At 47.3% G+C, this 23,831-nt stretch overlaps 2 protein-coding genes across 2 annotated transcripts in view; one reads left to right on the top strand and one right to left on the bottom strand.

Moving 5' to 3' along the window:
* Positions 1-9,223: 9,223 nt before the first annotated feature.
* LOC123829555 (macrophage-expressed gene 1 protein-like) lies at positions 9,224-11,853 on the top strand. Its single transcript, XM_045855388.1, has one exon. It carries the CDS (start codon positions 9,279-9,281, stop codon positions 11,430-11,432), a length of 2,154 nt encoding a protein of 717 aa, XP_045711344.1. The 5' UTR covers positions 9,224-9,278; the 3' UTR covers positions 11,433-11,853.
* Positions 11,854-13,895: 2,042 nt separating this feature from the next.
* The window catches only part of DTX4 (deltex E3 ubiquitin ligase 4), a 30,529-nt gene continuing 20,593 nt past the window's right edge, over positions 13,896-23,831 (bottom strand). The window contains exons 7-9 of the mRNA XM_045855201.1: positions 22,603-22,764; positions 18,535-18,624; positions 13,896-17,292 (exon numbers count right to left, since the gene is read on the bottom strand). Coding sequence (XP_045711157.1) covers positions 17,059-17,292; positions 18,535-18,624; positions 22,603-22,764 — 486 coding nt within the window. The 3' untranslated portion in view covers positions 13,896-17,058. The remainder of the gene's footprint in view (positions 17,293-18,534; positions 18,625-22,602; positions 22,765-23,831) is intronic.

Genomic DNA, 23,831 nt, shown 5'->3' on the forward strand with positions numbered 1-23,831 from the left:
AAGGGGGAAAAAGTGGGGATAACTGTAATAGCATAAACAAAATATAATTTAAAAAATAAAGGTTCCACTGCTAAAATTAGGTTTATAATCTGAAAATTTAATAAAATCCTCTAATTTTGTGAATGAGGAAATGAAAGTCCAGAGTAAAACAATTTGCAAGAAAGGGATGAGGCCAGGAGTCAAACGCAGGCCTCCTGATGCCTCGTGCCTTCACTCTGCACTTTTCTCCACACACGGACATTCTCACACTCACTCATACATACACACACACACACGCTGATGCACATGCAAACACATACACCCAGAGAAGCACACTCACACACTCACACTCTCTCTCTCCCTCTCTTTCTCTCACACACATACACGCACACACCATAGCAGTGAAGGGGAAAGAGGGAACACTTGGTTCCTGCTAACGCCCAACTGCTCGTGCAGTCAGTCTCAGACTGCTCTCCACCCAGGACCCCAGCTTTCTTCATCTTTCCCTCTCTCCACCTCCGTGCACTAACCAGCTGCTCTCTTTCCCTCTCCCGGCTCTCAGGAAAAGTTTTGCCCTGGTCACCTCATGAGAACTGCAGTTCTCCGCTTTCTCCGGGGTGCCAGGGGAGAGAAAGGCAGATCGCACCGGAGCCTGAGTGTGCCCTGTGGAAAGAAGGGTATCTGACTTCAGTGAAGGTGTTCTTGTATCGGGAGGAGGGAGTGTGATGGGAGGAAAGTTTGTTTCCCCAAATCCCAATATCACAATACACCTGTAGGCACTCATTATAGGTATGAAAAAGTTAAGTGTACAAGATAACCATAACAAGAGAGAATTTGGCTGGTTGAGCTGACACATGGAAGATGCTCCTCCCCCTTAGACACTAGCGCAGACACATTTCTCTGAATACAAAGATTCAAGCTCAAAACCAAGAAAGGGGCCTCCTTGAGTGCCTAGAAAACAAGAACGCAGAATCAGAGCTGTGAGTGGGAGCCAAAGCCCCTTGGCTAAGGGGCTTTCTGGGCCTGATGTAAACTGGGACTTCAAGGGCCATGGGAGGGATCCAGGCCACCTGTCCTGTGTACAGTGCTCAGGGGTGGCTGGAACTGTCCTGGGAGTCAAGAGGGGCTGTCTCAGCCACCACGTACAGATGAGAAAAACTCCCGTGGAAAATGGCAAGGAAGCTTGCCATCTTCCAAGAGCTATCAGAACCCCAGTCTGGTATTCACACAGATGTGAGGTTTTAATTCACGTGGATGCCAAACCAAGAAATTAGCATAAATTAGTCCAGTAGGAGCATGAGAACTCAGCAGAGAAATATTTTAAATTATTTTGGAGGAATAACTGCATAAACCAGAGCAAACTAGCTTCCCACAGTCAACCCCAAGGGAAAAGGAACTCAAGAGTCATAAATTACAAACCAGGCAAGAAACAAGTCAACGAGAGGAAGTATCAGCAGGGACACCACTGGGAAAAAGTGCATGCCCTGACCAGGATGGAATAGAATACTCTTAAATTTTTTGAGTAAAAGATCTCAGCTGTAGCTTTGCAGGCTGTAATTGGATTGCAGAGGCATGGACCACGCATCCTGCAGATGCTGGAAAGGATCTCAGAAACTTCTTTTCTTACAGAAGGGGAAACAGAGACTCAGAGAGGGGAAGTGACCTGTCTAAGGTCGCCTGCAGATCAGTGGCAGAATGAGGAATAGAATCCAGGTTTCCAGAATTCTAGCCCTGTGTTACTTTTACTGTCCCGTGCTGCCCTCATTTCCCAAGTTAGAAATGAAAACCTAGTTTTGAGAGAGGAACCAGGAGAAGAGGGACATCAAGGCCTAATCAGGACCCCGGAAGCCCCAGAACCAAGGCTCTAGTTCTTATTAGCGAAGCTCAAATTAGGCTCTCTGACAACTAGAATTTTTAAGTAAACCTCTCCTATCTTCTTTTTGCACTGTGCTGACCTGTTTGTCTTTCTTGTTCTTCCTCTGCTTTCCTCAGTCCTTCTCCTGGCTGTCAGCACGATGGAAAGATCATCAGAATCCAACTGGATTGGGTAGGGAAGTAATTTTCCAGGCAATGGGAGACAGTTTATTTTTGTGATAGTTCCTCCTTCCTCTGAACCTTGCCTCACCTCCTGCCCAGCCCTGCCTGCACACTGTGTAGGGAAAGGGACCAGGTACCTGTAGACCATCCTCACTAGCTGCAGATATTTGGCGGGGATGGCAACCAGTGTGGGTCTGGGAATGGATGTGGGTTCAGTCTTGCAGGGCCAGAGTTTTAAATACAATACCAAACCAGAAAGAAATAAGGCAAAAGCTCTTGGCACATATTAGCCTTCCCTCTGTGATTTTACATGTAAACCATTTATTGTGTAAGACATTAGGCTCCCATCATCTCAGAAATTCACCCAAGATACAATTGTAGACCAGAGAAAACAAAATTATTTTACAATATGAAATACAAAGAGCACAAATTGGACCCAATAAGTGCTCAAAAATATTGAAGTAAATTGAAACAAAATTTCTATAATATTGTTTTCCCAGCCTGCATGTTCATTCCTAACCAGTCATGGCCTGATTTTTCAGGGACATGTTTGAGAAATATTGTCAGCTTTGTCTGCTTAATTCAATTGATTGGGCCTCTGCTATATACCAGATACTGCACTAGATGCTGGTAATTCAATGATGAAGCAAAGACGTACCCTTCTTCCACAAGAACAAACTCTCTGATAGTTTACCAGAGGAGAGAATCAAACAAAAAGTCCATTAAAATATACAGGTAAAGGACTCCCAGTCAAGACAGCAGTGTAAGCAGACATGGCTTGCCTTTTTGCAGAACCACATCAAAATTACAACTAATATATAGAACAACCATCTCAGAACATTCAGAAATCAAGTTGAATAGAAGTCTGAAAACTAAGGAATTAAAGAAACCACATTGTTCCAGACTGGTAGGAGGGGCGGGGATGCAGAACCAGCTGGTCTCATACCTACAGTGGATAAAAATTTGAGAGGGACTTTTGGCCAAAAAGGAGGTGTAGGTAGATACACTTTGCTTCCTTCCACAACCAAAAGAAGGACAGCAACAAATTTAAAAACAAAAAATAGCCACAACTGCCAGATGATCAAACTGTATGGAAGTCTGACAACCAAGGAGTTAAAGAAGAAATATTCATCCAGACTGGTAGGAGGGGCAGAGATAGGCAGCTGGGAGGAAAGGACTTGTGGCATGATGGGAGAATTGGGTGGGTGAGGCGGCAGCTGGTGGACCAGGCAGTCCCACATTTGCATGCATATAAACCAGGAGGAACAACTGGGAATTGAGACAGACCAAGCAACACAGGGTTCTGGTGCAAGGAAATAAAGCCTCAAAATCTCTGACTGAAAAAGCCTGTAGGGATTGAGGCAATGGGAGAAATTCCCAGAATCACAGGAGAGTCCATTGGAGAGACCCATGGGGCTCTAGAATGTACACCCAGGAATCAGCACCAAAAGGGCCCAATTTGCTTGTGGGCAGTGGAAGAAGTGACCAAAAGTCTGCCGAGAGCCAAGCAAATGGCACTGAACCCTCTTGGACCCCTCTATGGGAACATGGAGTCTTAGGGAGACTCCAGAACTTCCTCAGAGTCACATATGGAGCCAGGATGTTGACTATATGTTTTTTTTTTTTAAATAAATTGATTTTTTTTGAGATTTAATTTTTTTTATTTTTAGACAGAGGGGAAGGGAGGGAAAAAGAGAGGTAGAGAAACATCAGTGTGTGATTGCCTTTCACATACTCCCCCACCAGGGACGTGGCCTGCAACCCAGGCATATGCCCTGACTGGGAATCGAACCAGTGACACTTTCATTCACAGGCCAGCACTCAATCCACTGATTCACACTAGCCAGGGTCTGTACTTTAATTCTGAAAACTTTATTTCACATCCATGTTTATCAGTCTCATCACTGAGATATTTTAAGTAATTATACAAAGCACAACAAACTCTAGAAACCAAATAGAACCATAACCCAGCCCATGCTCTTAATTTTATGTTTGGATCACCAAAAATAAAAAAAATAGAGAAAATAAGAACATTTCAGTGGAGGACGCAAAGCTCCCAACTACACATAACTCTGAAAGAATCACCTCACCTAACTCACTTCTTTATAACTTTAACCTATTTGTGATTATTTTAGGTAGAAAAATGGTGAAATTTTTTGCTTTGTCTCTGCTCAGCATTCATCTGAAAAGGGAAAATCTGAATGTTAGATTGGTTTTGTGTTACCCAATAATGAAACAAATATGGAAATATGAAATGTGCCAGCAGTTAGCCCAGAGAAGTCAGGTGCCATTCAGTTACTTCTTTTGCTCAAATCATCCTCAAAGAGGAAGTTGCATGACAGGAAAGGCATGGGGTCTGAGCAATGAGGATATCGGAGAAATCCCATGTTTCCAGTCCTGTTGTGTGCGAAGCCCTCCGTGACAAGCTGCTTTCTGCTGAAGGAGAATACAGCAGACACTCTTCATACTAGGGTATGAAGACATCAGTCATTAGGAAACCTCAGGACAGATGGGGAGGAGGTTGGCCCTAACTGTTCAGTCTCTATGGGGCTCAGATTGCAGAGTAGGTGAAAAGGCAGGGGTGGCTCCAAGGGCTTACTCAGTCAACCAGACTCTTCTTAAAAGAGCATTACATCTGACACTGGCTACTCCAAAAGTGGCACTTACTAGCAGTACCTGACAAATAACAGTTGCTCAGTAAGTATTTATTTAATGGGTGGATGAAATAGGCTTCCACTAGAATGTCCTGGAGAATTGTGCTGAGAACACTGGGGCAGCCTCAGAGCTGTGACCGATTAGTGATGTCTGCCATGACGTGGAAGTGGCAACTTAAGGGAAGACTTTGACTTTGGGTGATGGGATAGATAGATGATGGTTCATAGAATTGTCCACTTGAAACCTATATAACTTTATTAACCACTGTCACTTCCAGAAATTTAATTAAAAAGTAAAACAGAGGAGAAAATAAATAAAATTAGAACCCTGGGGGAAAAAGGCTCAGTCTTTGCCACATCAGGATTTCCTTCTTTAGTGCAATGGGAGTATCACCTCAAATCACAGACTTGTATCCTCAGAACCTGAATATGGAAATGGCAAAGAGAAAAGAGAGCAGAAAGGGAAGAGCTGATAAAGAGAAAAAGAATTAGGAAAATTGGGAAGGAAAAGTGTGAGCAGAAGAAAAAAAATCAAATGTCTGAAAGCAGTCAAATTCTGGCCTTGCTTTTAATGGCAATATGCAGAATTTCACATGGGCCTTCTCTTTTTAGCCACAAGATTAATTGGAGTCAAGAAACCACTATGGTCTTATTTTTGTGGTCAGGACAGAAAAAATCCTGATGGGAAAAACAGTCTTTGAAGAGAAGAAGCTGACAAAACAACTCTGACAACCAGAGTAGGAATCAACAGTTCAGAAAAGAAAATATTGTCATTTTGTTTGACTGATACCTCCATGATTTTCTAGGACCAAGTTTATTTCAGAGCCTATAAAAGTCATAGCACTGTGATCCACTTAGCAATTACTTGACTGTGAGTTTTCAGATTTGTTTCCTAGATTCTTGTTTAAAATAAGAAAGGAAATGGTCCCTGCAAACACAATCAGACTCTTCCCTAATGCCACACACATGATTTCAGACCACAGGTGAAATATGGAGGTAGGAAACACCTGGACCAGCTCCAAACCCACACAGAACTGAACCTCAGGCCTGAATCATGGCTTGGCTTTGTGCGAGATGATGCCAGAAGGTTGCATGCACTCAAATTGAGAAAGAAAGCAGACATGGGACTTCCCTTTTGCCTCTTTTTGGAGGAAGTGAAATTGCTTTTCTTTTAGAGACCAAAGTGCAGTTTTTAGAAAGGGGCCCTCGAGTGTGGCCATCTAGAGAATTTATGTGATTGCATATCCTCTTCAGTACAAGAAAAAAAGTAGAGGAAATTGCTGGTTAGCAGAGAAAAGCAAGAAAGAAGTGAGGGTGTAAGGCTGTGGTCAATGGGTCAAACTCACGGGGGCTGCTTCCTCACCCTTGGCCATTATGAGCAGCAATGGCTCGGGCTGCCGTGCAAATTTAAGTTGAGCTGAAATTCCTGTCACTTGCACTTCTCTTTTCATTGTCTCCTGGGAACTGAAAAGAGAACTTCCTTGTGCTCAGCAATCATAGTCATAGGCTTTGGATCATGTCAGGTATGTGGAAATTCCAGAAATAACTTCTTTCATTTTTTAAATGTGTATATGTTAGTCATTTTCCTGAGCACAAACGTCATGATTACTCAGTACCCATCCCTGTGTTTGGTACTGAGCAGACTCATAATAAAAATTTGTCAAATGAGGAAAGACACGCTCACTGTGGAAAACTCAAAAAATACAGAAAAGAGGAAAAATTTAAATAATGCATACCACCATAAACCAAAATTAATTTTAGACTGTGATAAAGAACTAAAGCATTTATTTCAGGCAAAAAGAGCTATAGCCTGGGAGACACAGATTCAGGTACAGTCTAAACAATCTAAATTGTGTTCCACTGAGACAAAGGGGAGGCCACCTTTCATAGCAAAAGATCCCCTTCTTGTCAGTTAGGTCAGTTTATGTAAATGAGGTATCCAAATTACATAGTTCTGATTGGTCTAAATCATGCAGTTTTGATTGTCTGGTACAGATGCAAATGACTTGCATAGTTCCAATTGGGTATAACTTGCATAGCTCTAATTAGACTAGCATGTCTCAATCCAGTGGTAGAAAGACGAAATCAGGGCTTCCCTGCAGTGGCTGACTCAGATGGCGTAAATATGTGGGGCAGAGTGTGGGAAGCCAGAGGTCCCGTCTGAGTTTCTTCCTGGAGTACTGAGTACATGTGAAGCCCCTGTCAGTAAATGGCCACTAGACTCTATTATTCATAAAATTAGGGCTTTCAGTTGACCATGGGGAGTCTTTCTGAGCAGATACACCTCTTCTTGGGGACCATATCAAATTATTCTTTCTTCTCAGGGTCCACACAACTTACCAACCAGATACAGCTACTATCAATGGGTTGTTGTATATCCCTCTAGTTATATGTATATATATTTATGCATAGTGGAGGTCATGTTGAACATATATCATGCTTTTTTCATTTAACATCACGGCACAAGAATTCTCAGGTTATTAAAATTGTTTGAATATTGAAACTATGATGGCTATAAAATATTTTGTCATAGGGATGCAATATAATTTCACACTTGTTGGCTCTTTTAGCTATTTTTAATTTTTGCTATGATAAAAATGAAGAGGAAGGATGTCCAAAATATGACAATGGTTGGGTATTTCAGGATATAGGAACACCTGAACATAGAATTGTTGATATTCACCTTGCTAATGTTCTCACTGCAGAAGAGTGAGTTCTCAATAGGATTTATTAAAGGGAAAATAAAAAGTAGGAAATTCGTTAGCATGTCTTGAAAACTCTGAGAGAGTTCTCTGATTCTGATTAAATAACCCTGTAAACAGTTTAAAGAAAAGAGTATGGATATTTCAACAGACTTATTGGAAGTATGAAACGACATGCATCTCTAATCATTCTAATTCTTGGATTATTCTACTGAGCTATAAATTTATAATGCATTTGTAAATTAACCAGGACATCCTGTGCAGAGGCTTGCTTCTCTAGCCAAGTGCATATTGGACACTGGTTCATAAATTAATCCTTCCTGGGTGTAAGTGAATTCCTTGAAGCATGATAACACAACCATGAATAGACCCAGAATGTCTATTTCTGGGTATACAGAACACAATACAATTGTTATTTTAATAATAACTGATGCCTTCACCCTGTGAAAGTAGGCAACTGGCCTCATAATTTCTGAAAACACTGTCAGTTGCATTTGTGGAAATCTGAGGTAATTCCATTTTTTTGAAACAGTCTTTCCAGGTGCATACAGGTGCTAGTGTAGTGATACTTATGAACTAGAGCATAACTTTTTCAACCTTGGCACTGTGTCTGTTTGATGGTCTGATTTGGGGAACCATGAAAGTACATTGGGAAGTCCATTAACTCCTCTGGATTCCCTGGCTACCACTAAATGTACTAAGATGTATGCTAGTCACCCCAAAGAATTGACTGGGCTTGGTTAACCTTGGTTCTCCATTGATGAACCTGGAAACACTCTTCTAAATTATGGACTCTAATACTCTAGCATTAGAACACTAAAAAATTTTTTGAAATTATGTTCTAATGATATAACAAATGAATTGCCATTTTTTAAAATTGAGTAATGAAGAGCCACATTCTTTTTTAGGCACTCATACTGTTTGCATGCACTGAACAATGGAATGACAGGTATAAGAGTAGGTAACAAATCATTGCCAGGTACACACACATGTGGTGTATAGCTGTGTACATACAAATATTCTTTGGCCACTGTCTGCTTTTGCTAAATCAAAGTCTAGATTACAGTGTGATTTGCTCTTTGTTTAAACACTGCTATGTGAAAAGAAATAAGAATGCAGGGAGCCCTCACCTTCACTCTGAACACTAAGGATAATGCAAACTGAGGTTCCCAGCTTACAGTAAGTGGAATCCTCTTCAGATCCCTTCAGCTCCGCCCCAGACAGGGCCACCTCCAAAGCTGAGACTACTAGGATTCATCACAATAAACCCCCACAGAACTCGTGTCTAAGATTTTCACCCCTTTCTTCTGTGGGAAGAACCTTCATCCTCAGGTGAAGGGAAAACACAGGCCTTGACCTACCTCTAGCCTAGGTATGGTAGAGGCAAGGTGTCTCAGCAAGAGTGATGTTGCCATTTACCTCTGCATTTACAGTAGGAAGAAACTATGGTTGGAGTTCCAGGAAAGAACAGTGAGGAAAAAAAAATGGAAACATCAAGAGAGTGAGTAGAAAGCAAGACCAAAGCTTGCTTTCACAGGCGGAGAGTTCGTGGGGTGGGAACAGTGAGGTGTGTGGTGCACTTCTTCTGAGTACCCTCTACTGCTGTAGCGTAACCAGCTCCGGGGCAGTGGGGGACAGTTAGGGTAGTTAACTGTTAAGGATATCTAGAACACCATAATTTTTCAAAAAAGTCCTGATGGACCATAATATTCCATCAACTCTCATTTCCCCATTTTGCAGTTAGATTAGTCTAAAGAGGAACTGGTGACTTTAGGAGAACTATGTTTTTTTTGTTTGTTTTTTTTTTTTGTAGTTTCAGCAACTGCTTTCTTTCCCATTGGTTCAGTTTGCATAAAGCTCGCTAGCTGCAACTTAGGGCTGGCTTGTCGCTGGGGCTGTCTGAACCATGGACAGCCTTAGGGGTATCATCTTCTTCTGGGTAGTGGTAGCATGGGCTAAAATGGGCAAAGTTCTGGGAGAGACAGATGAGGCTGGATCTCAAAAATGCAAGGATACCTTAAAACGACCAGTTCTGGAAGTCTTACCTGGAGGGGGCTGGGATAATCTGCGGAATGTGGACATGGGGCAGGTGATGGACTTGACTTACACCAACTGCAGGACCACAGAGGATGGACAGTACATCATCCCCAATGAAATCTTCACCATCCCCCAGAAAAAGAGCAACCTGGAGCTGAACTCAGAAATCCTGGAGTCCTGGGTGAATTACCAGAGCAGCACTTCCAACTCTATCAACACGGAGCTCTCTTCCTCTTTTTCCAAAATCAATGGCAAGTTCTCCCTGGACTTCCAGAAGATGAAGACCCTTCAAGTGAAGGACCAAGCTGTAACCACTCAGGTTCAGGTGAGAAACCTGATCTACACAGTCAAAATCAATCCAGTTTCGAAACTAAACTGGGGGTTTAAGAAGTTACTCATGGACATCTCTGACCGTCTGGAGAACAACCAGACGCGGATGGCCACCTACTTGGCAGAGCTCCTGGTCCTCAACTATGGCACCCACGTTGTCACCAGTGTGGATGCAGGGGCGGTTCTCATGCAGGAGGACCACATCAGGTCCTCCTTCCTCCAGGACAGCCAGAGCAGCCGTAGTGCTGTGGCTGCATCTGCTGGAGCTGTCTTTTTTGGTGTCGTGAACTTCAAATTTGAGGAGAACTACACCTCACAGAATGCCTTCACCAAGGGCTACCTTTCCAACAGAACCAACTCCAGGGTGCAAAGCATTGGAGGGGTTCCTTTTTACCCAGGCATCACCCTCCAGACCTGGCAACAGGGCACCGCCAACAACCTGGTGGCCATAGACCGCACGGGCCTGCCTCTGCCTTTCTTCATCAACCCTGACATGCTGCCCGACTTGCCGGGGCCCTTGGTGAAGAAGTTGTCCAAGACAGTGGAAACTGCTGTGAGACGCTACTACACCTTCAACACCTACCCTGGATGCACAGATCTCAATTCGCCCAACTTCAATTTTCAGGCCAACACCGATGACGGCTCTTGCGAGGGGAAAATGACCAACTTCTCCTTTGGTGGGGTTTATCAGGAGTGCACCCAGCTGTCAGGGAATGGGGCTATCCAAGCCTGCCAAAACTTGCAGCAGAAGAATCCACTCACTGGTGAGTTCTCCTGCCCCTCTGGCTACTCCCCAGTACACCTCCTAACCCAGATCCATGAGGAGGGTTACAATGGCCTGGAGTGTGTCCAGAAGTGCACCTTCTTTGTCTTCTGCAAGACAGTGTGTGAAGATGTGTTCCGAGTGGCAAAGGCTGAATTTAAGGCTTTTTGGTGTGTGGCCAGTGATCAAGTACCAGAATACTCGGGACTGCTTTTCGGGGGCCTCTTCAGCGGTAAGAGCATTAACCCTTTGACAAATGCACAGTCATGTCCAGCTGGCTACTTTCCATTAAGACTCTTTGAAAGCCTCAAGGTATGTGCCTCTCAGGACTATGAGCTGGGATATAGGTTTTCGGTCCCCTTTGGTGGGTTCTTTAGCTGTGCAGTTGGGAACCCCTTGGTGGATTCTGCCATATCCAAAGACTTAGGGGCACCTGCTCTGAAAAAGTGCCCTGGGGGTTTCAGCCAACACCTGGCCTTCATCAGCGATGGATGCCAAGTGTCCTACTGTGTCAAGTCTGGGCTCTTTACAGGAGGGGCTTTGCCCTCCGCCAGGCTCCCGCCTTATACCAAGCCACCCCTCATGAGTCAGGCTGCCACCAACACTGTCATGGTGACTAATACTGAGACTTCAAGCTCCTGGATTAAAGACCCCCAGACCAACCAGTGGAGGCTGGGAGAGCCGATAGAGCTGCGCCGGGCCATGAAAGTCATCCACGGGAATGGTGGTCTGTCAGGGGGAGAGGCCGCTGGCGTCACGGTGGGGGTCACCACCGTCCTAGCAGTTCTCATTGCCCTGGTCATCTATGGCAGTCGGAAGTACAAGAAGAGGGGATACCAGGTGATCGAGGATGAGAGGGAGAGTGTGGCTCCTGGCACTGCAGAGACAGGGGACACCCCTGTCGAAGAGCAGGAACAATGTCCAGCCTAAATCTGTCCCAGAACGCAGTTTCATTTCTGGGCAGAGCTTCAAGCATGTCTTTCATTCCTTCTCTCTCCACTCCTGCTTCCTAACTATTGAAGTGGCAAGTGCAATCAAAATCAGGTATAACTTTGTGACTTCTTTATGTCCCTGGGCCAGGAAGTTAATAGAGCTACATGGACAATGTTGAGGTAGGGGGTCGGGAGAAGTTGTGACTTTCTAAGCCAAGGGTCTTCCTGGGGAGTAAAAACTGAAGGGGTATCTTTTCTCTATGCAAACCATGAATTATTTTCACCTGCCTGCAGATGTGTAAAAGGAGGAGGGGGAATGTTGACCTTTGGATTTGGAGATGATGCATTTCATCTGAGGTTGGCCATGGTTTCCAATTCATGAGCTGTAAGAATTTCTGCCTTTAAAGCTTACCCTCCAACTGTTCTGTTTTTTAAAGTTGTCTGGGTCTCATGTTCCTGGGGGCTGACAGAACCCCAGACGACACAGAAGTCCTTGGTGACCACAGCTTTTCAGTTTGAGGGCTTAGCGTTGGTGGCCGGTGTCATTTCCTCTGGGTTGTCTCAACATCCTCTGAACAAAAAATGTTGTTTATACCAAGCCCATGTTTCCCAACTCCCCCACAATTTAAGACTCACTTAGGCAGACCACCCTTGGAATTTGGCCTAATTCATCAAGTTCTCAGAAACTATTTTACCTTATAAAGTTCTATTAGGATGTCAAGGGAGAAAGGGTAATTTGTAGAGAAGCAGTGAGTGAGGAAAGGGTAAAAAGTGTGAAAGAGTCTGGTGCTCAGGGGAAATTGGAATTCCTGCCTATGACCAGCTACCTGGCTTCTTTCTCTTAGCTCATCATAAATGGGGCAAAAACCAAAACAAATCAGTGCATCGATTTGAGCAGATCAAGCATTGCAGTTTCCTGGTCTAAGTTACCAAAGTAGAACCCCTTTCTTTTCCATGAATGGACCTCATCCTTCCTGACTCCCCTGCCCCGCCCCACATTCCAACAAGAAGCCCACATTTTTCTGGGGGTGGGAAACAAGGAATGAAGCAGGAAGTCGAAGTAAGCCCACACCTAAGTCTTATGTGCTCCTGAAAACCAAATGGCATAGACGCCAATGATGCACCTCACCTTTACTTTTTCTCCAACAGAAAGGGGGCGAGCATAATCAAATCCATGCTCTTCAAGGAAATGAAAGAGGCATCAGTTGACTTCCCGCAGGGAGCTGACAAAAGGCATGACTGTCACCTGGCCCTGGGAGCCCTTGCCCAGTGTTAATACCAAGCTCACCCAGTTGTGATGACCAGGGTGAATCTATTAATGTTCCTCCAAACCAATTTTAAAAGTCAGATATTCCTCACCCAATTGAATGTCATTAGTGAGTGATGTTCTGTGAAGGACAATTTGTCCTCTCCTGGTTCACAGTCACAGTCAAGAGTTGAGGTTTACAAAAGGTCCTTCTTCTGAGGAGCGTGGAGCACCCCAGCCTGGGGGATGATGGGAAGGGGCCCCCCTCCCCTCCTGCCGTGATGAAGAGCGTGACAGAACCGGAGCCCCCCTCCCCTGACTGCCCAGCCGGGGACACCAATTTCTCCAACCCCTTCACTTAACCCTGCCTAAATATTTCTCTAAACCTCCGGGTGTTTTGTGGGTGAGTGTCAGCCAAGCTAACCACTTTTCTGCAAATACTGACTTTCCCACGAATTCTTTGAGGATTACTGAGTCAGAGAGACAAAGTAGGGCTGCTGGTTTCTAGACTTTTCATGCACGAAATGCCATTGAAATGAAAAAGTCCCAGACTTATATTTTGACTAACAAAACTGTGCATTTAAAACACATACCTAAGGACTACTCTGTCCGACTGTTCACCCAGAGGAAATCGGAACATGGGGTTCGTAGTGTGCAAGTCAGCACCCAGAGGGGAGAGCCCCCCAGGCCCTGCTTTCCTGGCTGGTGGGCTCAGGCTGGGGTCTGCGGGGAGGCCAATCCAGCTTCCAAGAAAACCACACCCTGTAGACTTTCAGAAATGGAGCCCCGCTTGGGGAACAAAGGAGGCTTTGCAATTACATTTTACTCTTATGTTCTCGTGAATATCGGGATGACTAATACTAAACATTTATTTGAAAAAATGACAGCTTGTAAACTATTGAAGCATACACTCTAGGGTGGCCAGGTGGAGGGAGCTTTAAGTGAAAATTCAGGGTTTTTAAGAAGGTCTTTTCCCCACAGGTTCATTTACTTACTTCCCCTGTCATGTGGTTGGTTTCCTTTAGAGAAACAAGAAGTCAAGCCAGGTCTCTTGGTCAAATGTGTGGGTGAAAAAGATGTGAAAAGCATAGGGAAGAGGGACTACCCCCACCCCATCTGGCAGAAGGGCTTGTGGTTGCTTACAGGCTCAGGGAGGTACCCCAATGTCTCGTGATAGGTGCCCTGACCTGCAGAAAGCAGAAGGTTCACAATGTGTGGTTGTTGATTTTTCCATTTATTGTTCTGCACATACACCTCATGAGCACCAGGTGGCGATGTCCTCTCACAGAGCAACACCAAGGACTTCAAAACACACCAGTTATAAAGATTTTTACATCAGGGCATTCACCTGTCCTCTCCCAGAAACCCACCCCCACTCAAATGCCAGTGACCACAGACAAGAAAAGGGGACAGGACCCTTTCTTGTACCACGTGGGGCCTTCCCCCCATCTTCTCATGCACACAAACAGTGCAATACCAGGACAAGTACTTTCGACCAAGTCTAAAACCACGGAGGGAAGGGATAAAATGTGAAGCACACACAACTACATATACACAATTAATCCTTAAGGGATGAGCGTGTGACAGGGTCTGTCATCCCTGCAGACTCAGGGAGGGAGGACCCGGGCTGCTGGTGCTAAGACGAAAGGAAAGGCAGGGATGCCCCTGTGTGGACCAGGGAGCTCAGCAGGGCTTCCAGTGGGGACACTCTTGTCTCAGAGCGGTGGATGCACAGGGCCTCTGCCGGCAGGGTTGCCGCTGAACCTGAGACCGTACCTTTCCAAGTTGGCTCAAGAGAAGGAGCAAAGGAATGCCTGCCGCCTTGCCTGGCTGGCACAGTGTCAGAAAGGAAGTTCAAGACTCTTTCTGCCCAGACGTCCCACAAGAAGATGAGGATGAGGTAGCCCCTGCTGAGCATCCTCTGAGAGGAAGGGAACGGGGCACAGACACAACCAACATCCCGGGGAGAGGCTTGAAGCCATGAAGACTTGCTCCCGAAGTGGTGTTGCCCTGGCATACAGCCTGCCTGGTCCCTCTCTGGGTCCCCTCTCCCGCCCATGCCTTCCTCCGCCTGCTGCAGGAAATCAGCTTCTCCCCGCTGCCCACGGCCAGTTGTCAAAGCTTGTCTTCTTCCTCCCCCACCCCCTACTGCACAGTTGTGCTTCTACCCACCCACCCTCCGTCTGATCCCTCATCACTGTGGGTGACGAACCCAGCAGACACTTGACGAGGGTGAAGGCGGAGACAGTCGTGGCCTACGGTGGGGCTCGCTGCTGATCCCTGGTACACGGTAGCCTGGCAAGGGCACGGGGCATGACAATGAACACCGCAGGGGTGTCTCTTCCATTGAGTTCGGATGTTTCTTTCCCAACTGTGGCAGGAAATTACTCTGTGGTGCAGGGAGCTCAGGACTGACCTCCAGGTTTGCTGGTGAGATACAGGGCTGCCCACGGATGGGAACCACGGGAACCAAGATGGCAGACACAATCGTTTCTGTCAGAGCTCCCTCTGCTGGAACCCATTAATGTCCCTACGGTCATTTGGAAAACAAGGAGAGGCTCAGCACCAGCAGCATGTCCCCAAGAACTGGGTGATGCTCACATAAACCCACTGGTCACACGAACAGCAAAACGGCTGCGGGCCTAAGAGCAAGCAGCTCTGAAGCCGGCTCTCAGGAAACCTTGGTTTCCAGTTCCTGTTTAAGTACCATTTTTGAAGGTTCTTTTGTTTCCATTTTCCTAGCATCAAAAACCTTCCAAATATTATGAAATATATATGCATATATATACGTCAAACCCCCAAAACATGAGGTATATAATTCAAATTAGTATCCAGAGGAACTTCCCCCAAACATATAGTTCAAAGAACCCACTTTCAAAGGGGGAATTGGGTTTCCCTTCTTGATACCCCTTCTCTCCTCCCTGACCCTCGATTCATTCCTTGGCAGGAGCCAAAGGCAAGGGGAATGATGGGGAGGAGATAGGCAGGGTCTCGGGACACAACCCAGACAGATGCTGGACTAGACCACAAGGTAGTCCTAACCCTGGTGGATGAGCTAAAGAGGCGCCCCCCCCCCACGTCCTAGGTCAGTCTGTAGCAGAGGAGGGAGATGAGAGGCCCAGCACCACCCCTGGGCTTCAGTGAACAAATTTGCATCAACCGAGATCGAAGCTCTCAGAAAAACAAGGCTGGATGGAGCTTGGCTCCAATGCAGTCTTGAAAGACACAGAAAAAGGGGTCAGTCCAGCCCTCACCTTACACATCTCCCCAAACACAGTTCTGACTCGGTCAGGGTCCAAGTTTACTAAGGGAGGGGTTGGCAGAGGGTGGGAGAAGCCAAGGGGCCACCCCCCGGCTCTCTGGCCCTCATCGGAACTGGGGTTCGACATCTGGCAAAACAGACTGTGAGAACATGATGGGACTCTCCACCAGCGGTGCGCACATGCACACACGTGTGCTTGCACCCACACACACGCACGCACATGCACAGGAGGCACAGAGCCCAGCACAGGCTCTGTTCACAGTGACTTGATGAGACTCATGGAATCTTTGAGCTGGTCTGGGATGCGTTGGGAAGAAGGCCACGGGCTCCTCTCTCTGAGGACAGTGCAGATGCTAAGTGGGATGCCGGCTCCGGTCTGACCAGGGCGTGGCTGGAAGCATCATGGGATGCCACCCGGAGAGGAACCCCAGAGCCCAACCATCTGCGTGAGAGAAGCAGATGCCTCTGTGGGCAGGTCAATGGTGAGAGGAGGAAGCAAGGCCCAGAGAAGCCGTGGACTCTTATGAGAGCTGAGTGTGCTCCAAGAGGCCTTTGCTTCCCTGACCCTCTGGCAAGAAGTGTGTCCTCACTCTATACTGAGGCATTGATTTCTGGTGTCCCAGCAGTTTAGTGGTTCACCCCTTTGCCCCCCAACCTTGCACAGTGAGAGCTCCTCGCCTCCCGGGGAGGAGGGAAAAGCGGAAATTCCACGTTTGGAAGTGGAAGCAGCAAGAAGCCAGTGGAGGCGATGGACCTCAGGCTTCACGAGGCCAGGGCACGGAGTGACCATGCACTGCCTGTACCCTAAGTGTGCTGACCATGCCCCCACTTAAGGGGCTGAGGGGTGGTGTTCGTGCCTACCCAGCACCGAAAACTCCATAGGAACAGACCAGGGATGGCCCTCATCCCGGGTCCCTTTTGTGATGGATGAGGTTTATGAATGATGTCCCCTTATTCAATATGGCTCCCCCCTGTTGCTGGGAGGGATGAAGGATGGAGGCAGGGCGGGAGGGGAGACGAGGGAGTCGGGAGGGCAGGGAACCAACTTCTACCTCGACTCTCCCCATTTCCTGCTCTGTGGCCCCCACCCCTCCTCCCCGCTAAAGCCCTTCCAGCTCAGTCCTTCTCCTGGGCAGTGCTGTCCTCAGAGATGCCCTGGGCAGCCAGTTCAGCCAGCACATTATCCAGGTAATTGGCATCTGGGTAGCCGTGGCCAGTGAGATTAGAGCCGAACTCTGTCTTGTGGTGGACCTCATTCCAGATGACGGTGTCTGACTCGCCCGTCGTGCTGGAGGTACCAATGGCAAAGATGAGGCGGCGATCCCAGGCCACCAGCAGCAGCTTCAGAACCTGCAGGACAAAAGGCAGAGATCAGAGTCAGACTTCGGTTTGGCCAGAGGCCATCCTTTGCAGGGGAGGGAGTCCTGCCAAGGGCCCCGCCGCGTCCTGCATTGCAATGCCCTAAGGGAAGGGCCAGTTTGGATGCAGAGTCAGGGACCTGCGGGTCTGTCTTGGCCCTGTCACTGTCTGACTGTGTGGCCTTGGAAAAGTTATACCACCTCTCTGGGGCTTAATTTCCTTATTTACAAAACGGCAATGGTATGATCTGCCCCTAAAGGCTGTGAGTAGGTAGGCAGGTGCTGTGTGAAGACTTGAATAGCAATGCCCGGTATACACCTTTCAGCAAACGTTAGCTACCAATGTCACAGCTGTGGTCGGAAAGTTAGGACTGAGGGGTGCGAGGCACTTCTGATCTGAGATCTTCGGAAGCTGTGCCTGCCACCCACCCCCACCTGAAATCGGTATTAATTTACCCACAGCTAACGCTGTGGACTATTTCTGCAATGGCAAGGTTGACGTGTCGTGACCCCTTCAAGGCCATTTCATATGTATCGCTCAGCTGGTCCTTACAACCAACCGCACTTCGCATGAAGTCTGGCAGGTGCTATTGGCGCCTCACTTTTACAGGTGAGGCCCAGAGAAGTGTTAGGGCTTGCGAGAGTGTTCTAATTCAGCTAAAATGAAAACTGAGCATTTCTTCTTTTGAGCAAGACAAATATGCAGCGCCCTGTCCAGCATGAAGAAGATTCCAGATAAAAATGCACTGGTTTCAAAACTGAATGACGGTAGACACAGCATGAGCCGGAGGTGGGGAATCACAACAGTAGTGATAATAGTAATGGCAGACTTGAAAACCGTGAGCTGCCATTCCCTGCTTCAGAGCACCCGTTCAAACAAAGTACGTTCTAAGGTTCTGAATTTCTATCAAGCTTATAGATGTTGCCACTGGTATTGGTCCCAGGACCAGCTGTTAAGCAGCAACATTCTAAAGGAAGGATCTTAAAACAAACGAATTATTGCAGGAATAGCCAGGTGAGGGGAAAAAAAAACACCAAAGTCTTGCCCCATCATTCTACAAAAAAAAATTGAATCCTATCCACCCTTATCTATGGTTGACTCAACTAGGACCTCACTTCCATGGGCATCTAGAAGGGAGAAAGACCCGGTGCTTTTTACCCTGGGCATCGCAGGAAGCAAAACTGGGGTCCCTGACACAGAAGTCAATAAATAACCTGATGCCCCAGCTCTTACTTTTCTCCCTTTCTCGCTGTCTGGAAGGTAACAGTGTCGCGGGAAGCCACGGGCGCTGAAACTCTTCCCAGGATTCGGGTGTTCTGGCCCCTGAAAGCACAGAAAGAAAATAAAGGGCATTTTCCCACATGTTTCTGGTGAGGGGAGGCACGCAGTGACTCATGCCAATAATGAAGACGGTAATAATGGCTGTAGAGTCTAGACAGAGAGCGGACCCAAAAAGCAGCGAGAGCAGAGCCCTCAGACCTGGGCTTGGACCCGAGCTGCAGCCTCCCAGCTGTGCGAGCTGCAGCCCTCGGTTTCCCACCCGTCAGACAGGACGGAGGTGGAATTCTCATCTTCTGCAACTATTCTGAATGTCAAGTGAGCACGGTGCCTGCTCGCATGCTGAGAGCTCACTCAGTGAATGTTGGGCCTCGCCACCATCATCCATTCTGACCATTGTGTTTTACAAGAGGCAAAATACTACCACCCTCAGAGGCAACATGACTTCCGCAGTTAATGGCTTTGCCAAAATGTAAGCCTCGGATTTCTGAGGCACACGCTGGACTTTTTACCCCCGAACAGCTCAGGAGAACTCCAGGGCCTCGGAGCTCTGAGCCGTGCAAGCAGCATTGTCTGAATGATTCCTGGGGGTTTTCTCCTCCGCCCTCATGGCTTTCTGGTTTGTCTCCATGTTTAACAATATGGACTGGGAAATTCACGACTGAAATTCTAACAACGTGTCCACTATGGTGGCCCAGTCCTATTACGCAGCCTCAGGCCCCTGGGTAGGGACGAAACTGAAGCAGAATTTAACCAGAAACCAGGCTTCCCAGTCAGGGTCCACAGTGGGTCCACTGGCCCCTTTGAGAAATTCATGAAAAGGGAAGGATTTCCCCCTAGTAACACTTTTTTTTACCTAAACACAAATATTTGTCTATTGTTTCAGAGCATCCCTGACCTCCTCGGAGTCTGTGAAACCTGTTTTAAAATCCCTTCTAGATAAAACCAACATAATATTGATCATGACACACTTGTCCTGGCAGCAATAATCAGTAAATGTGTCCTGGCTGAAGAAATGAACGATTGGGTGAACCTACGCATGCATGACAAAGCTGCAAGAAAGCACAGATTTTTCATTTTCTGTTATTATAGGCAATGATTCCAAAATAATTTTTAACTTCTGGGGTTTAGTTTTCGTTGTGGTTGTTTCTTGTTAACAGCGCGGTTTGGGGTCACCTGTGGCTTTGCAAACTGGACAGCACTGTAAGTGCGGTGGGGTCTCAGAGAAGGGAAAGGTCATTCCCCACTGAAACAGCCACAGAGACTTCTTGGCAATGCAGGACTAGCCGGTCCTGCATTTCATATTTGCATGAAATCGCTCCCCAGATGCAACGTCCCTGTGGCCACGGCTGTTTCTCAGCCACGCTGCTTTACTGAAGGGCCGGTTCCCACCAGTGCGCGGCCTGCCCCTCCGCTGCCTGGGACCAACCGCAGCGCGCGGCCGGCACAGGCACAGCCGCCGGCCTGCCTGGCGCTGACCCAGCGAGGCTGCAGGCTCCTGGCGCACTGCTCACTGCTAAGCGAAGCAGTCACGCAGTCACGACTCGGCCTCCGAGTTTCTCCCCTAGGGAACTGCTCCCTGCAGTCAAGGCCAAGCTTACAGGCCTCGACTCCTCACGGAAGCCCAAGCTTTCACGGGCTGAGAAAGGGCAATGAAATCAGGATCTTAACCCACAATTATAAAGGATACATGGACAATAACAAGGGATGGGGGTGGAAACGGGGGAGGGAGGTGAGGATAGCTGGGGTGGTGGGGAGGGGTGGGGGGAGCAGAAAACTGTACTTGAACAAAAATAAAAAAAAAAAATCAGGACCTTAAGCAGGGAGGCCCCCAAATAAACATTTCTTTATCGCCCTCCAACACCCCCACACTCTGTCCTCTGAGACTTTGCAGACTCCTCCTCCGAAAGTCTCTCTTCTCCGTTTCTTCACATCTTCGTTCAAGGCTCTACTAGCAACTGCCCGGCACAAGAAAGTGTCCCCCAAGCCTCCCTATCAGAGGGACACAGGCCCTCCTCCTTACCCAGATGAGGAAGATACACCAACGATGACCGTGGCCAGGGACTGAGTGCCCTAGTGCTGCGCCCTGTACCACAACATGCACACAAATCCCCTGTGTGTTAGGTTCCCAGCCGCACGGGAAGGAAACCGAGTCAGGAAGGCCAGGTGGCTGTCCGAAGCCCCCAGCGCGGGAGGATCAGCCAGGTGTTGCAAGCTTTTGTTAGTGGTGCACACCCTCTTTTTGCTCCGGAGCTCGGTGGTGCACGGTGATTTCCCCCTCTGACTGGCTGGTAAGTCCCTCAAAGAAGTACCATGTTTTTTATTCACTTTTTTATTTACAGGCTATCCCATCGCCCTGTTTTATTTCTTCCACATGACTTATCACCATTTGGAAATGCCCCGTTTATTTATCTGTTTATTTTATTATCTTCCTCCTCCCGCTGGAACGGGGACTTCAGAGGAGGGAGGACTGTGTCTGTTTCACTCACCATTGTTTCTCTAGCGCCTAGAAGACGCCTGGCCCACAATCCACACGCAGACGTTTGTTCAACAACAACAACAACAACAACAAAATGAAAAATTCGAGGGGGAGAGGGAGGAAAGAGAGGGTGGACTAATAAATATTTTCTAAAGAAATGAATCCAATAAGCACCCTAAAGCATTTAGAAAACACTTCCATGTGTGACGGAGGAACACATCTGTATTTACTGCCAGGGAAATTGTTCAGTTTGTTTCTTTGACCGTCTTTCAAAGAATCAAAAGAGGAAAGAAACGCCTGCAAAAATCAGAGCCAAGGAACAGCTATCAAATTACAAATGCTAATACCATGTGACAAAGAAATTCCGCTTCCAGAAAATTATTCTATAGACACACTCACATGCATACAAGGTTATTCATTACGGCATTATTTGTTGTAGCAAAAGATTGGACGCAATCCATATGCCCATCAAACGGAGGCTGTTGAATATGAATTACGGTGGCTTTGCACAATGGATTATCGCACAGAGCCGAGAAGGAATGGGGAAGCTCTCTCTATGCAAACATGAAGAGATATACAGACTATATTGTTAATTGAAAAATGCAGAGTGCAGAACAATATGTCTAGTACGTCACACTTTGTGTAAAAACAGGAGGAGTGGATGCAGTCTCCGCTGCGTGTGTGCAAAGAACCTGAGAAGGAGACAAAAGAAAGTAAGAACAATGGCGGAGGGTGGGGCTGGTTCCGGCTTCATAGATGGGGGACAAGAGTGGGAAGGGGACTTTTCAGATTATAACATGGTTGCAGTCAGCTTGGGCTGCGCTAACAAAATACCACAAGCTGGGTGGCTTTTAAATGGCAGAAGTTCACTTCTCACAGCGCTGGAGGCTGGGAAGTCCCAAGGCCAAGGTGCTGGCAGATTCAGCGTCTGGTGAGGCTCCAACACATAACTTTTGTGGTTTCACAAGCTCCCTGCTGGAGAAGAATTTGCTCCTGGATGAATCACACCTGGAGTCTCCTCCACATCTGGCTTAAGTGCTATTTAGTGGAGACCTTGCACTTAGACTTTAAAGTTGATGTTGCAATGAGTTAAGACTTTTGAGTTTGTTGGGATGGAATAAATGTATTCAAGAAGGACAGGAATTTTGAGAGGGCAGGGGTGGAATGCTATAGACTGAAAGTTTGTGTCCCCCCCAGAACTGACAGGTTGAAACCTAATCCCCAACATAATGGTATTAGGAGGTGGGGGGGTCTTTGGTAGGTGATTAGGTGAGGTGAGCGAAGCCCTCAAGAACAGGATTAGTGCCCTTATTAGAGGGACCATCTCCCCTTCAACCCGGGGAGGACACAGCAAGAAGATAGCCCTCAGCAGACACTGAGTCTGCCCACACCTTATCTTGGACTTCCCAGCTGTTAAATTTACGTTGTTTAAAAGTTACCCAGTCTCTGGTACTTTGCTACGGCAGCCTGAGTGGACTAGGACAAACATATACGTGCAAACATTGAAAACAACAGCAGTCAAGGGCCGCGCGCGGCCGGCTCACCTGGATGCCGGGAGGGATGCTGTAGATGATCCGGATGGTTTTGCAGTCTGGGTGGCCAGGCAGGGAGTGGGGGATGAGGTGGTACTCCATCTTCCCCGGAGGCTGGGTGCCTGTTTTCACCCCGTAAATGGTCTTACAGGTTGGACACTGCAAACTGCCGTCCTGAGGAGGTAAGACCAGAGCAACCAGCTTGGGAAACGGTTTCAGTAATCACCTCTGGAACCAACTCCAAAAGGTACCAGAGATAAAGGGCCTGGGGGACAAAATGCACCCAAACGAGTAACAGACCTTAGTTGTCCCCCTCCCCTGCTTGGGCTACCAAGGCCACTTCTGCTTTCTCCAATGTGACAGGAGGTACATTGCACCAACAGCCCCTTACTCCATACTCTCAGGGGCTTATAAGAGAGAACCTGTGCTGGAGGAGGAGACCTGGCTTTGCACGGCACCTCAGGGCTCTGTTGGGGATGGGCTGGGGGGACTCTGGCTGTTGCAGTGCTGTAAGGGGTCACTGTTTCACAGCAGGGCCTGGGGAGTTGTCACCTGGAGGGGAGGGACAACAGCCTGGACAGTGAATTCTATTCCCAGGCTCCCAAGGAGAGAGGGAAGGAGGGGAAGGAAGGCGTGAGTGTGCAGGGAGTAACTTGTGTAAAAAAAACGCCGTCGCACAGCTGGGACCGAAGCTCTTCAGGACACCCGCATCCATCTCCTCGGGAAGGATGGCAGGGATCCTCTGCGGAGCTATTTAGGGACGTTTCAGTTCGAGCTGCACTCATTTAAAGGCATAGCTTGTGTTCACAGCAAGGACTGCCTGTGATCAAGAAAAGGGAACCGAGGTTTGGGGCCAGGAAGCCAGGCCCCACTCTCTGCTCTGGCCTTACCACGCTTCCTGACCTTGGGTGACTCACTCCATTTCTCTCTGGGCCCTTTTCTTTCCTCTTTTGTGTAAAGAAAATGAAAAAAAAAACATGCCTCCCAGTATTAGTGCCAAAGAGAATAAAAGATAGGGTCTAACGAAACATTTTAAAAGCACCATGGAAATAAACGCAAAAAGGTACTAGGTTATTCTTGAATACAGTCATCGAAAAGGGGATGAATATGTTCTGAATGGCTTTAAAGCCAAAACAACCTCTGAAAGTGCAAAGTCCCAATGGAACCTTTTATTCAGGGTCAGGAAGGTGAGCACGGGGTCCAGGCGGGCCACATCCATCAGTGATTGAATGTGCAGTCCC

This window comes from Phyllostomus hastatus, unplaced genomic scaffold (genome assembly GCF_019186645.2).
Source record: "Phyllostomus hastatus isolate PE091 unplaced genomic scaffold, TTU_PhHast_1.1 phas_scaffold_11, whole genome shotgun sequence".
Taxonomy (NCBI): Eukaryota; Metazoa; Chordata; class Mammalia; order Chiroptera; family Phyllostomidae; genus Phyllostomus; species Phyllostomus hastatus.

Coding starts and splice junctions, on each gene's coding strand:
- LOC123829555 (XM_045855388.1), top strand. CDS start 9,279: ATGGACAGCCTTAGGGGTATCATCTTCTTCTGGGTAGTGGTAGCATGG.